This window comes from Lampetra planeri, chromosome 38, assembly GCF_965212315.1.
Source record: "Lampetra planeri chromosome 38, kcLamPlan1.2.h2, whole genome shotgun sequence".
NCBI classification, from domain to species: domain Eukaryota; kingdom Metazoa; phylum Chordata; class Hyperoartia; order Petromyzontiformes; family Petromyzontidae; genus Lampetra; species Lampetra planeri.
The window spans coordinates 593,781-605,948 of NC_136144.1; the positions used below are offsets into that span (position 1 = coordinate 593,781).

Consider the following 12,168-nt stretch of genomic DNA (forward strand, 5'->3'; position numbering starts at 1 on the left):
TTTTCGTGAAACCGAGTTCTCCGAGTGCCTCTAGTTTTGGACAAGTTACAAAAAGCATTAAAAAAATTCCTCGACATCACCGATGAGAAAGTCTCACAAAAACCAGGAATGACCGAGGCCTCATCCATCAGTGTGTCCCCTCCCCGTGTTCCTCCCCTCTTTGTATCCCCTCCCACCCCCCTCAACACGCCCGCCTCCCTTGACAATAAGACCTCACTGAGCGCCGTATGGGGGATCTGAGTCCTGGGGAACTCGGAATCATCGCGCCTCGTCGCCACCTCCTCCACGCGATCATGTCGCGGCTGCTGCTGCTCTGCGTCCTTTCCGCGTTGCTCGCCTCGTCTCTGCAGGAGAGCCTCAATGGACGGGTGAGTTCACTCAGCACTCACCACCCCCCATAGCTGTCAACCCATACGATTTACCCCCTATTCTTGTACAGGGAAATTTAGTTTCCAGGTCCATACGACGTACAGCCGTTTCAATACGGGGACAAAAAATATTTTCTATTTGTTTGTGTTTCTCCCTTGTGATGGGACTTTGTAGGATGAACGTTCAGATTTATACGGGCACGGGGTGACCAATAAGGGCTGAATTGGTCCGTAATAAAGTAGGGCACTGATAGGTGGTTGACAGCTAAACCACCCACGGTCACCCACCGCACGTCACCCAGCGTGTTGTCCCTTGGCTGATCTCGTCAAGGAACAAAGTTAATCATCATTAACTCGACCCCCGGTCGTCCTCATCGCAGCAGCAGCTTCTGGCTCAGCCATCGAAACATAAACGCTCACCGCATCGTCACGCAGCGCTTTCGGATGCGCTTCTGCGGCCGTCTGGAATGCTCTTCCTTTCAGATATGAGGAAGCCACTGCGAGCTACTCACTTTTAAATCGTCTAGATTGGAAACTCTATTAATTAAACTGCTTTTTGTGTTTAGTTTATTGTCCTCCCCCTCTCACCTCCAATTAGCACAGTTGCTTACGTACGATGTAAAAGAAATTCAACATTCAGATTATAATCTAAACTAAACAATGTTTTTTACTTTACCAGCTCAGGCCCACTGAGATATATTGATATTTTTTCAGAAGCGACCTGCCCACACATGATAGTTCGACAAGGAGGGTTATCATCATCACGTGCACATTAAGAGCAGCATCCAGAGACTCGGTCTAAACTCGTGACGAGGATTCATAATGTGGAGGGGGAAAACACGGAGAAACCGGAGAGAGAAAGAGACTCACAAGCTCCAAATACACCACAGCAGCAGGCGTCAGGGTAGAGATCGAACCCACGAGCTCTTTCACACCGGGTGAGGGAGTTAACGTATCTCTTAGCCACCGAGACCAAACGTCAACGCTCACGATTGCGCGACCCAGACGGGCGACGCTGCAGTTTAGAGGCTTCTGCTATAACATTTCAACGTGATGGTGATGATGACCAGGGGGGTGGGGGGGGGGGGTTGAGAAATGTGACGTCACATCAAAATGCGCAACTTTAAATAAATATAAACAACACGTTCTACTTAATGAAATATAATTGTTATAGCAACACAAATTTTTACTAATTTTCATTATTAAATCTTGACTTAAAGCTTTCGTGACTGCAGGAATTCATATGATTGGGTTTATCGCTAAAGTCACGTTGATAGGTTCAAAGAAAATAACAAAAACAAGGAGAAAAATGATGACGATTGCTTGTGTTGCGATCGAAACGTCGTAGTTTTTTGGTCTGTTTTGCTATTTTCTTTGAACCTATCTATGTGACTTTACCGAAAGACCCAAGAATATTTCATGATTAACTTTTTGATTTTACATGTTTTACATGTTTCTATAAAGGTGCTCCGTACTAGTTCATTTTTTTATACTTCGTATCAGTTTAAGTTTGAGTTAATTGAGTAATCATAGTAATCAAATAATCATAGAATAGCTAATATTCAGGCTGGTCATTATTTTCTACTCAAATCATACTTAAAATATACAACATTTATAAAAATGTATAATTAAAGTTCATATCACAGCAATCAAATCTCAAATTATTTTTTTTAAACGAATTGACTGCTACGATGGATACAAATACAATGTACCAGTGTCTTTTTGACGCGTACGTGCAAAAGGCAGAAAGGTTTTCCAAGAAGAACTGTTTCAAAAGTGGAATGAAATAAAAAATGATACAGATTTGCAAGTTAAAGTTGCAAGAATTAAAGGCGATTTCCACCACAAGAAAAATATCACTTCTTACGTTTTGGGCTAAACAAACATAATCTGCCGATAAAAAAAAATGTGCCTGTCGAAATACCTCAGAATTCTGTATCGCAGTCTGATAGACAAGTGACCAATACTCAGGCTGATTATTCAGCGCCTAGTACTAGCAATTCAGCAACATCAAGAATTGCTGCAGCCCAGCTGCATTTGCAGTCACAGATTGATATTCTGAATTCTGATCTGGTCGGTTTGTACGAACGCCAAACACGTGGAATGCTTACACAGCAACAGGATGTGGAACTGGCAGAGAAGAAGAAAACACTTAATTGGAAAACCAGTTGAAGAATAAAAAAGAGCACAGAAAGCAAGAGATGAGAAGAAAATAAAATTAAATGCTCTGTTTGAAGATAATCCAGACCTACGCACATCTCTAAGCATCAGGGCCAAGCCTCATAGGCCGAAAATTGAGGAAGATCAGCCTTTATTACTGGAAGCTATTGTGGATATTGCTTTGCATAAATCGGCATCGAATGAAAGAAGGCAGAGCGATGTGTACAGAAGCATAACTACATTATATCAGCTGAAGATGGATAGCCTGACAATCAGTAGAAGTGGGCTCTACCTTCGTCTTTTGCCGAAGTGCAGGTCATCTCTTGAAGGACAGCGTCATGTGTCAATGGTCCCTGTGAAACTCATTAGAGCACATAACGATCACCATGCCAAACATATCGACGGTTTGTTTTGTACGGCAACAATAAGGCACTTAGAAGAGTTGGCGTCCATGCTAGGACCGAACGATGTATACTTTGTGAGTCAAGACGACAAAGCTGGGAGAATGGAGAAGCATACATTTTGTTATTTTTGAATGATTGTTATTAAACATTTTGATTCTAATGATTCTATCAGGGCTTTTCATTCTGTGGAATGAATATGTGATTGTTATAATTGTACTCTCCAATTTGCTTCGTTCTATTACAAAATTTCAAGTATTTTTTATAGTTATAATTACTTTTAATACATGATAATTATAAGATAATTTCAATATAATATTTTGAACATCTGCTGTTTTAAATTTCGATTTAAAGCTTTCGTGACTGCAGGGATTCATCTTCTTGGTTCTTTCGGTAAGATCTGCTGTTTTAGTTAGACGATTAATATTTTCAAGTTAATTTCATGATAAATTTCAGCTTTCCAACGCCTCCTTTTTAATATGTTTTCGCCTACAACATCAGAGTGCAGGGCCACATTAAATACGCACTACAATGACGATAGTTTAAAGCCATTTGAAGCATGTTTTATTTTCAAAATGGAACTATGGTTTTGGGGAAGGGGGGGGGGGCAGAGCTTTGTGACGTCATTTTTGAGGGGGTCTGACTTTTTGTGACGCCGTGTGACAAGGGGGGGAGGGGGGGTCAAAAATCGACCAAAATCGCGTGACATAATTTATGGACGGCCCCTGACACCACCCGACACAGCCAGTGACTAAGGTTTTGTCACGTCAGCAGAACGTGGCCAATTCGTCACTAGTTCAGCACACCGGTGTGTTGGAGCCAGATTTGTGAGAAAAAAACCCTCACTAATTGTCTGTGTCGGGTGGTGGGTTTAAAGACACGACATTCATTTTTACGCGATCTAGCCCACACAAACTTTATTATGGATCAGCCACTTCGTTGAGCTGCTATCATGTAATATCCTGGTCAGGGATTCTGAAAAAAAAGCTACGTAGTAACAGCAGGTCAGCAGGTCAGTGGGGGGGGGGGCACCTTACTAGCTGGGTAAAATTGAGCTCACTTAGTTGGCAGTCGATGGTCCAAGTGAGAGCCACCACGACCCTCAAAAAAGGTTGCTGTGGCGGTAACAATGACAGCGGACTGTGCCCCCAAATCATCGATATCGCTGATAGCGGCCATTTAAATGAAGTCAAGGCATGTCACACAATTAATCGATCCGCAAATCGATTGACAGGTTAATCTCACACGGCGATCAACCCGGTATATGTTTGTTTAATTACAGATCGACTGAGCGGGAATCGATACGATTAGTCTCGATAACGATCCATGATGCCCATATATGGGCAAAAACACGCCCCCTTTGGCCAAAAACACGCCCACTTTCTTCCAAATATAGGGGGTGGAGGGCAAATCTCTGATCGGAGATCTTGTCGGGGGTACGATATTATCGCTCTACAGGGACTCCGCCTCCACTTACGAACATTCGACTTACTAACTTTCAGAGATAACAAACCTGGTCCGCATATCCAGTTGCCTGTTCGGAATCGAAAGTCGTAGGTTCAACCGCCGCTCAATAGATGGCGGCGGTGGATCATCTGCAGAACATGAAGTACCAGTGCCATCTACATCTGCAGAATAGTGGCATCTACGTCTACAGTAGTTTATACAACTTGTTTAGTGTACACGCCATACGACGTGTTTGCAATTGACAGGAGTAAAGTTTGATCTTGCGAACAAATTGACTTACGAACAGACCTCAGGAACTTAACTCGTTCGTAAGTCGATGAGTCCCTCTACATGCATCCTAACAGAGAGGAACCTCTCCTCTACACATCTGGCAGTTCACCAGCATTGGTTGAGGCGAGCCTGACCCTGCTGATGGTGTGCTGAAACTGGTCCGGAGTGTTGCTCGCATTGGGGTAACGCTGCTGGAGATTCAGCTGCTGCTGTCTATCTGTCTTGTTGCTCACCGATGATTTGCGGGCCCCTGAATTGTCCAGGATTGGCACGGTCGGCTACGTATGGTGCGAAAAAGTTCAACATGCATGCGGTCCGTTCTCCTATAACGCCACATATTGTTTTCACAATGCGGAGTGGATACAACGCAGTGAATGTACGAGGGAACGTATTGTTTATAACACGGATACGAATTTGATATAACGCGATCGAGCGAACTACGTCAGCGCGAGTAGGAACAAGTGGTCATAATGGCTGCCTCGGCGTGGCATCGCACAACAAGGCATTGGGATGCTGCTGGATGCTTCTAGACACTACCCACCCGCAGATTGAGGTGCGCCTCAGTCTTTGTTCGGCCCTGCGTGATGCATCTCACTCATTATCGCGGACTGTGCTATACACGATCTATATAAATAAAGACCTTAATCTGTATGTCTCAAAACCTCTAGGGTACTTCTCGCAAAGGTACAAAGCTGAAATTTGGTACACAGGCAGCTTTTAGGATACAAACAGGGAACATCTCAAATTCCGAGATTTTTTATTTGAAGGCCCTAATTGAAGTACCCCATAAACATGTTTGTGCCTGGTGCCATTCAGAAACCATTCAAAATATAAGATTGCGAGTGGTTTCGTTTGATAGAGCGTTAAACGGCAAATACAATTAAAGCGAGAACCATTGTTCCATCTTTTATTGCTCTTGAGATATTTCGGATTCTATGATGCTCAAATCTGAGTAATCCGAAAACGGTAAAAGATGGGAGAGCTTCCCCTCATATAGTTTTACGTTAATAAATGTTTGTTCTTTTTAACAAAGAAAGAACATAATCTTTAAATTGAGCGGTTTTCGATGGGTACGTCTTAAAATGAAAGAAGTTGAATCAAGTCGTCAACAATATAAATGTTTGGAGTAGTTATTAGTGTCTGATCGTAAATAAAAATAATAATATCAGCTTAATTATTATATGTATTGAAAACGTTTGCCAAGCGACGACAGGATTCATGAACTCGTTTATTTACAACGCGATTTTTCCATAACGCGGTGTTCCTCAGCAACCCAACAACAATCACCACCACCAGCAGTGCGTTACGGCAGAACAGACAGACAGAATTTGCACCGTAAGTAACCAAACCGTGCCAATCGGAGGTGTGTGGGGGGGAGGAAGGACAGGCGTCTCCACGAGCGATTTACGGCCCACAATGCACCAACGGTGGCACTGCCATAGTCGAGCCACAGAGCGTGCGGCTGCAGAGTCGGCATCGTCTCCTCCGCGAGGGGGGATGAACGACGGGTGAACGACGGATGAATGACGGACGAACGACAGTGAATGACGGATGGATGACGGATGAACGACGGTTGAATGACAGACGAAAAATTGATGAATGACAGATGAGGGACGGATGAATGATGGACGAATGACAGATGAATGAGGGATGAATGACGGATGAACGACTGATGAATGACGGATAAAGGACAGATGAATGACGTCATGACACCGCCTGTGGGCCTTGTTCCATTCCCCTGTCAACGTTCCGTGAAACTAAAATTCCCGAGTTCGCTGCAGTGGTTTGGTTTTTCTAACAAATAAAGATGCTACTGTTGGGCGGCAGGCTAGCACAGGGTGGCGCACTAACACTGCAGTGCTAACACTGATTACTGAACTGCAATACTAGCACTAACAATGCAGTGTTAGCATTGCAATACGAGCACTAACACTGCAGTAGTGCTAACTCTGCACCACCAGCGGTAGTGAAGTGGTTAGCGCTACACTTCGCAGCGAACCTGGCGACCCCGGTCACGGCTAGCCTTCTCACACTCACACGTAGGATTCCGCTAGCCTCTCCACTGCTAGCCTGTCTCACACTCACACTTAGGATTCCGCTAGCCTCTCTACTGCTAGCCGGTCTACCCTCACTCCTCCAACCGCCCTTGCATCCAGCGAGGGATCAGCCAACACCGCTGGAGAGGACGAGGTATGGAGAGCGGGGTCCCGGGCTTCTCTTGAATTCTCCCTTGTCTTCACTCCAACCAACTCAACCCCTCTGCCTCACACGTTCCCTTTTTATCCTCCTCATTAAGTGGCCCCAGATGACCCTCATTAAACCGGCGTCCTCCCCACGCCTCACGCACGTGTTCTCCCCCTTATCGCCACTATCTCTCGCCTCCGTGGCGCCTATTCTGCATTTGCAGCCAGCCAATCACTGCCTCTTACCCTAATTGCTGGCGTCTCTCTGTCTGCTGTGACCCAGGCCACCCGCCTGCACCTACTTATCCTTAGCTGACCTCACTGTCTGCAACCCCGTACATAATGCAACTGCTGTTTGCAAATTCTGCGCACGCTACACCACTACACCACTACATGTGCGTGTGTGGGTTGTGGGTAGTATGATCGTGTATGGGCTGTGGGTAGTGCGTGTGTGGGTTGTGGGTAGTGTGGTCTTCTGTGGGTTGTCGGTAGTGTGATCGTCTGTGGGCTGTGGGTAGTGTGTGCGTGTGTGGGTTGTGGGTAGTGTGATCGTGTGTGGGTTGTGGGTAGTGTGTGCGTGTGTGGGTTGTGGGTAGTGTGGTCTTCTGTGGGCTGTGGGTAGTGTGTGGGTTGTGGGTAGTGTGTGCGTGTGTGGGTTGTGGGTAGTGTGGTCTTCTGTGGGCTGTGGGTAGTGTGTGCGTGTGTGGATTGTGGGTAGTGTGGTCTTCTGTGGGCTGTGGGTAGTGTGGTCGTGTGTGGGCTGTGGGTAGTGTGGTCTTCTGTGGGCTGTGGGTAGTGTGTGCGTGTGTGGGTTGTGGGTAGTGTGGTCGTGTGTGGGCTGTGGGTAGTGTGTGCGTGTGTGGGTTGTGGGTAGTGTGGTCTTCTGTGGGCTGTGGGTAGTGTGTGCGTGTGTGGGTTGTGGGTAGTGTGGTCTTCTGTGGGCTGTGAGTAGTGTGTGCGTGTGTGGGTTGTGGGTAGTGTGGTCTTCTGTGGAATGTGGGTAGTGTGTGCGTGTGTGGGTTGTGGGTCGTGTGGTCTTCTGTGGGCTGTGGGTAGTGTGTGCGTGTGTGGGTTGTGGGTCGTGTGGTCTTCTATGGGCTGTGGGTAGTGTGTGCATGTGTGGGTTGTGGGTAGTGTGGTCTTCTGTGGGTTGTGGGTAGTGTGTGCGTGTGTGGGTTGTGGGTAGTGTGGTCTTCTGTGGGTTGTGGGTAGTGTGTGCGTGTGTGGGTTGTGGGTAGTGTGGTCTTCTGTGGGCTGTGAGTAGTGTGTGGGTTGTGGGTAGTGTGGTCGTGTGTAAGCTGTGGGTAGTGTGTGGGTTGTGGGTAGTGTGGTCTTCTGTGGGCTGTGGGTAGTGTGTGCGTGTGTGGGTTGTGGGTAATGTGGTCTTTTGTGGGCTGTGGGTAGTGTGTGGGTTGTGGGTAGTGTGGTCGTGTGTGGGCTGTGGGTAGTGTGTGCGTGTGTGGGTTGTGGGTAGTGTGGTCTTCTGTGGGCTGTGGGTAGTGTGTGGGTTGTGGGTAGTGTGGTCGTGTGTGGGCTGTGGGTAGTGTGTGCGTGTGTGGGTTGTGGGTAGTGTGGTCTTCTGTGGGCTGTGGGTAGTGTGTGGGTTGTGGGTAGTGTGGTCGTGTGTGGGCTGTGGGTAGTGTGGTCTTCTGTGGACTGTGGGTAGTGTGTGCGTGTGTGGGTTGTGGGTAGTATGGTCTTCTGTGGGCTGTGGGTAGTGTGTGGATTGTGGGTAGTGTGGTCGTGTGTGGGCTGTGGGTAGTGTGTGCGTGTGTGGGTTGTAGGTAGTGTGGTCTTCTGTGGGCTGTGGGTAGTGTGTGCGTGTGTGGGTTGTCGGTAGTGTGATCGTCTGTGGGCTGTGGGTAGTGTGTGCATGTGTGGGTAGTGTTGTTCGATTCCCGCTCACGGCGGCCAACACCAGTGACAATGATCTGAACTGGTCCTGGGTCTCCCCTAGGTCAAGTCAGCCTAAAAAACGAGTACCTAGTGCGGTGTGTAAACATCAGCACTGGGGAGACAAAGAACGACCGGGCATGGTGTTGGTCACCCACCTCCTTGTATGCCGTGCCAGCCTTCATAGGTGCTACTCGCTAACATCACTTGTCCAAACAGTCTGTTCAAGGCTATATGGGGGATCTTTGTCTTTGGCGATGATGGTGGTTGTGAGCGATGCGGTTACCCAACGTGCACACAGCCTGGGGAGGCGATATTGAGAGCTTTACAAGTGGGTGAGTGAGCCATAATGATGATGGTGAATGTAAGAGGTATGTATATTGAACTTCTTTCGCACTGTACGCAAGCCAACCGTGATAATTGGAGGTGGGGGAATATGTATTATCTGTGACAGCCAGAATTAACATTTTGAAAGTGTTTTTGTTTCATATTTTTGGATATATATACAACTGTTAGTGGATCTCGCCCAGTGGTTGACAAGCAAGATAGGAAAAATAGCATGGGACCTTTTTGCCAGTATCAAAGTGTAGTGGCGTAGTGTAGTAGCATAGCGCTGGCTGCTGGCAGAAAAAGGGATCTGCAGTGTATGGCAGCCCTGACGTCAGCAGGCCACGTGATCCACCAGAGGGAGATCTAGGGGAAAGGTCACAAAAGGGGCACACCAAGAACCCGCTGGTGGGTTCCAGAAAGGGGGCGTGGCCGGGGGTGGAGCGAGGCCACGTGACAGTATAAGAGGGGCCCCTGTAGGAGACCTCAGGGCTGTGGTTGGAGTGGGATCCCCAGCGTGCTGCTGAAGCCTTCGTCACCATTCTTCTTGCCATCTTCACCATTCTTCTTGTTATCTTCACCATTCTTCTCGTTGCCTTCACCATTATTCTCGTTGCCTTCACCATTATTCTTGTTGTCGTCTTCACCATCTTGGAGCACCACCAGTCAGGCAGACTACCAACTCTCCTGACTGAGCAGTGTTGCCGACAATAGATGGACTACTTATGAAGAGTGTTAACCCCGATGGTGCTTGTTAATAAGTGCCTCCATGTCTCATCGTTTCCGAATTAGTCACTTGAAAAAGTATGAATAAGAATCGGTGTTTACCCTTTCCGGCAATAAAATAGGAGTTGTGTTAAGATGTTCAAACACCAAGCAGAAACTTTTTGCAAGTGTAGGGGTTATTACGGGAGAAAAGGCGGACGAGAAACACAGGGGTGTCTGCACCCGCACACACGGGTGGCCACACCGACGTCCGCATCCGTTAACCACTGGGGGCCATGGGGGCTCTGTGATCCCCCATACCCCGCACCTCCTAGGGGATCTCTATAAAAGGCGGGGAGCCAGAGTGCTCGGGGCAAGTTCGACACGAAGCTGACCAGTGAAGACTGAAGACTCTGAGATTAGGCCCTGGGACTCCCCTGTCTCGCTGCCCTTGTCAGGGCCGAGCTGGGTAAGCCAGCGGCGCGGCCCAAAAGCTCCCGGACATCTGCCCTTGTAAGGGCAGGGCCGGCTTAGCTGGTGCCGAGATCTGTGCTTACCAGGGCCAGATCAGACAGCCTCCCGTAGCCCATTAGAGGAGGACTGGGGAGCAGGACAGAGGGCTTAGTACTAGGGTGGTTTCCCACATAGTACGGGAGAAGGGGCCGTTACCCCTTCAACTATTGTGTCTGTCCCTGAGTTAATAAAAAGAGTGTGCCTCAACTCCGACGTCGTCTCCCTGAACTCACTACATCTGGCGTCAGGAGTGGTCCAAGCATGGATACGAGACGGACGACTCGTGCCCAAGACCCGGGAGAGGATGACAATGAGGGAGAGGCGGTGCAAGACATCGCCGCCGACGTACCTGCACAACCGCTGCCGGCTCCAACACCTGCGGGACAGTCGGAGAGGGTCGGGATGTCGGCTGATGAGTTGGCGTTAGCCCACTCGCGACTGGTGGAGCTCCTATATGCAGCGGCCGCCATGCTGGAGCAGATAACTCGCCTGGGGCCGGGGGGAGCGACGCGGCGGGAAGATGGACAGCGCCCGCCAGAAACTCCCGCCTTTACGATGGGCAGGAGGCTTGAAATTCCCGCCACGGGGACAGTAGGAGCTGAGGGAGGGGCCCCAGCTCGTCACGCGGGCGGCGGAGCCCAACCAGCGAGCGCCACGTCATCGGCGGGGGCGAGTCGCAGTGGCTGCCTATCAGCGGTTGCCAGGTCATCACCAGCGGACGACAGCACTGACCAAGCTGGAACCAGCGCGCCACTGACGGCGCGACCTCCATTAGGGTCCGCCATTGCTCCTCATACTGTCCATGGACACGGTACGAGTGCTGCGAGAGGATCGGAGACGGAGCCGACATTTCAGCAACGCCTGCCGGCCCTGCAGGTGTTCGTAGCAAGCGGCAGTGATTGGGGTGGGTTCCAGCACCGGTTCATCGCCCAACAAGAAATGGCTGGGTGGACGGACAACGAGGCGCTGTGTGCTCTTCCGGCGATGCTGGATGGCGACGCTCTTGGCACCCTCACCGCTGCACCCAAGTCGGCACGCTCCATGCTTCAGTCGACGCTGCAGCTGCTGGCCACGGTTTATGGACCGCCTTCCGATTGTCGCCAGCTCTTCTACAAGCGGCAGAAGGGCGACAAGGAGTCACCACTTGTGTATCGCACGGCCCTGCTGTCATTGGCGAAGGCGGCCTTCCCGCGTATGGACGAGGAGGGGATCGATGCAATGGTGGCCGAGAAAATTTTGCTGCTGGCCGACGACTTGGACTTCGTCATCCTAGCACAGGATGATGCAGACATGTCATCATTGCGGGCTGCAAGGCACATTCATGCCAATCTGATTTCCCAGCGGAGGAAGGCTAACAAGGCGGCTGCGGGACACACCGTGGCGGCGACCACCTCCGAATCTGAGGGGCCTTCGCTGCGGGCCATTCTGCGGGATGGCGATCTGGCGTACGACCGGCTCGGGATGTACCGAGCCACCGAGAGCAGCCCAAGTCTTTTGGAGCGCTCGTCGTGTGCTACAACTGTGGCCTCCGGGGCCACGTGGCGTCGGGATGCCGGGCTCCTCGACAGCGCGGAGCGAGAACTGGGGCTGAGGACGGCCCTCTTCAAAAGCCTCCGCAACATCCTCCGGCAAGTCGTGGCACCCCACATGTTCGGCCTGCACGCACATCCACTTCCCTCTCACATGGTCCGACACACGATTCTCGGGGTTCGGATGCTGGGGCTTGATGGGGAGGGCGCTCCAACTGGGCCAATGGTCCGAGTTGGCTCACCGCGTTGTGGCTGCGTCAGCGGGGTCGTCCGTTGTCACGGGGCACATTGATGGGGTGCAGGTATGGGTACTCATCGACACGGGAGCTTCGGCGACTATCATTTCCGATTT

At 49.7% G+C, this 12,168-nt stretch overlaps 1 protein-coding gene across 1 annotated transcript in view; it reads left to right on the forward strand.

Annotated features, from left to right (window-relative positions):
* Positions 1-210: 210 nt before the first annotated feature.
* LOC144731183 (inter-alpha-trypsin inhibitor heavy chain H2-like) overlaps positions 211-12,168 on the forward strand; it is a 67,635-nt gene continuing 55,677 nt past the window's right edge. The window contains exon 1 of the mRNA XM_078612150.1: positions 211-368. Coding sequence (XP_078468276.1) covers positions 228-368 — 141 coding nt within the window. The 5' untranslated portion in view covers positions 211-227. The remainder of the gene's footprint in view (positions 369-12,168) is intronic.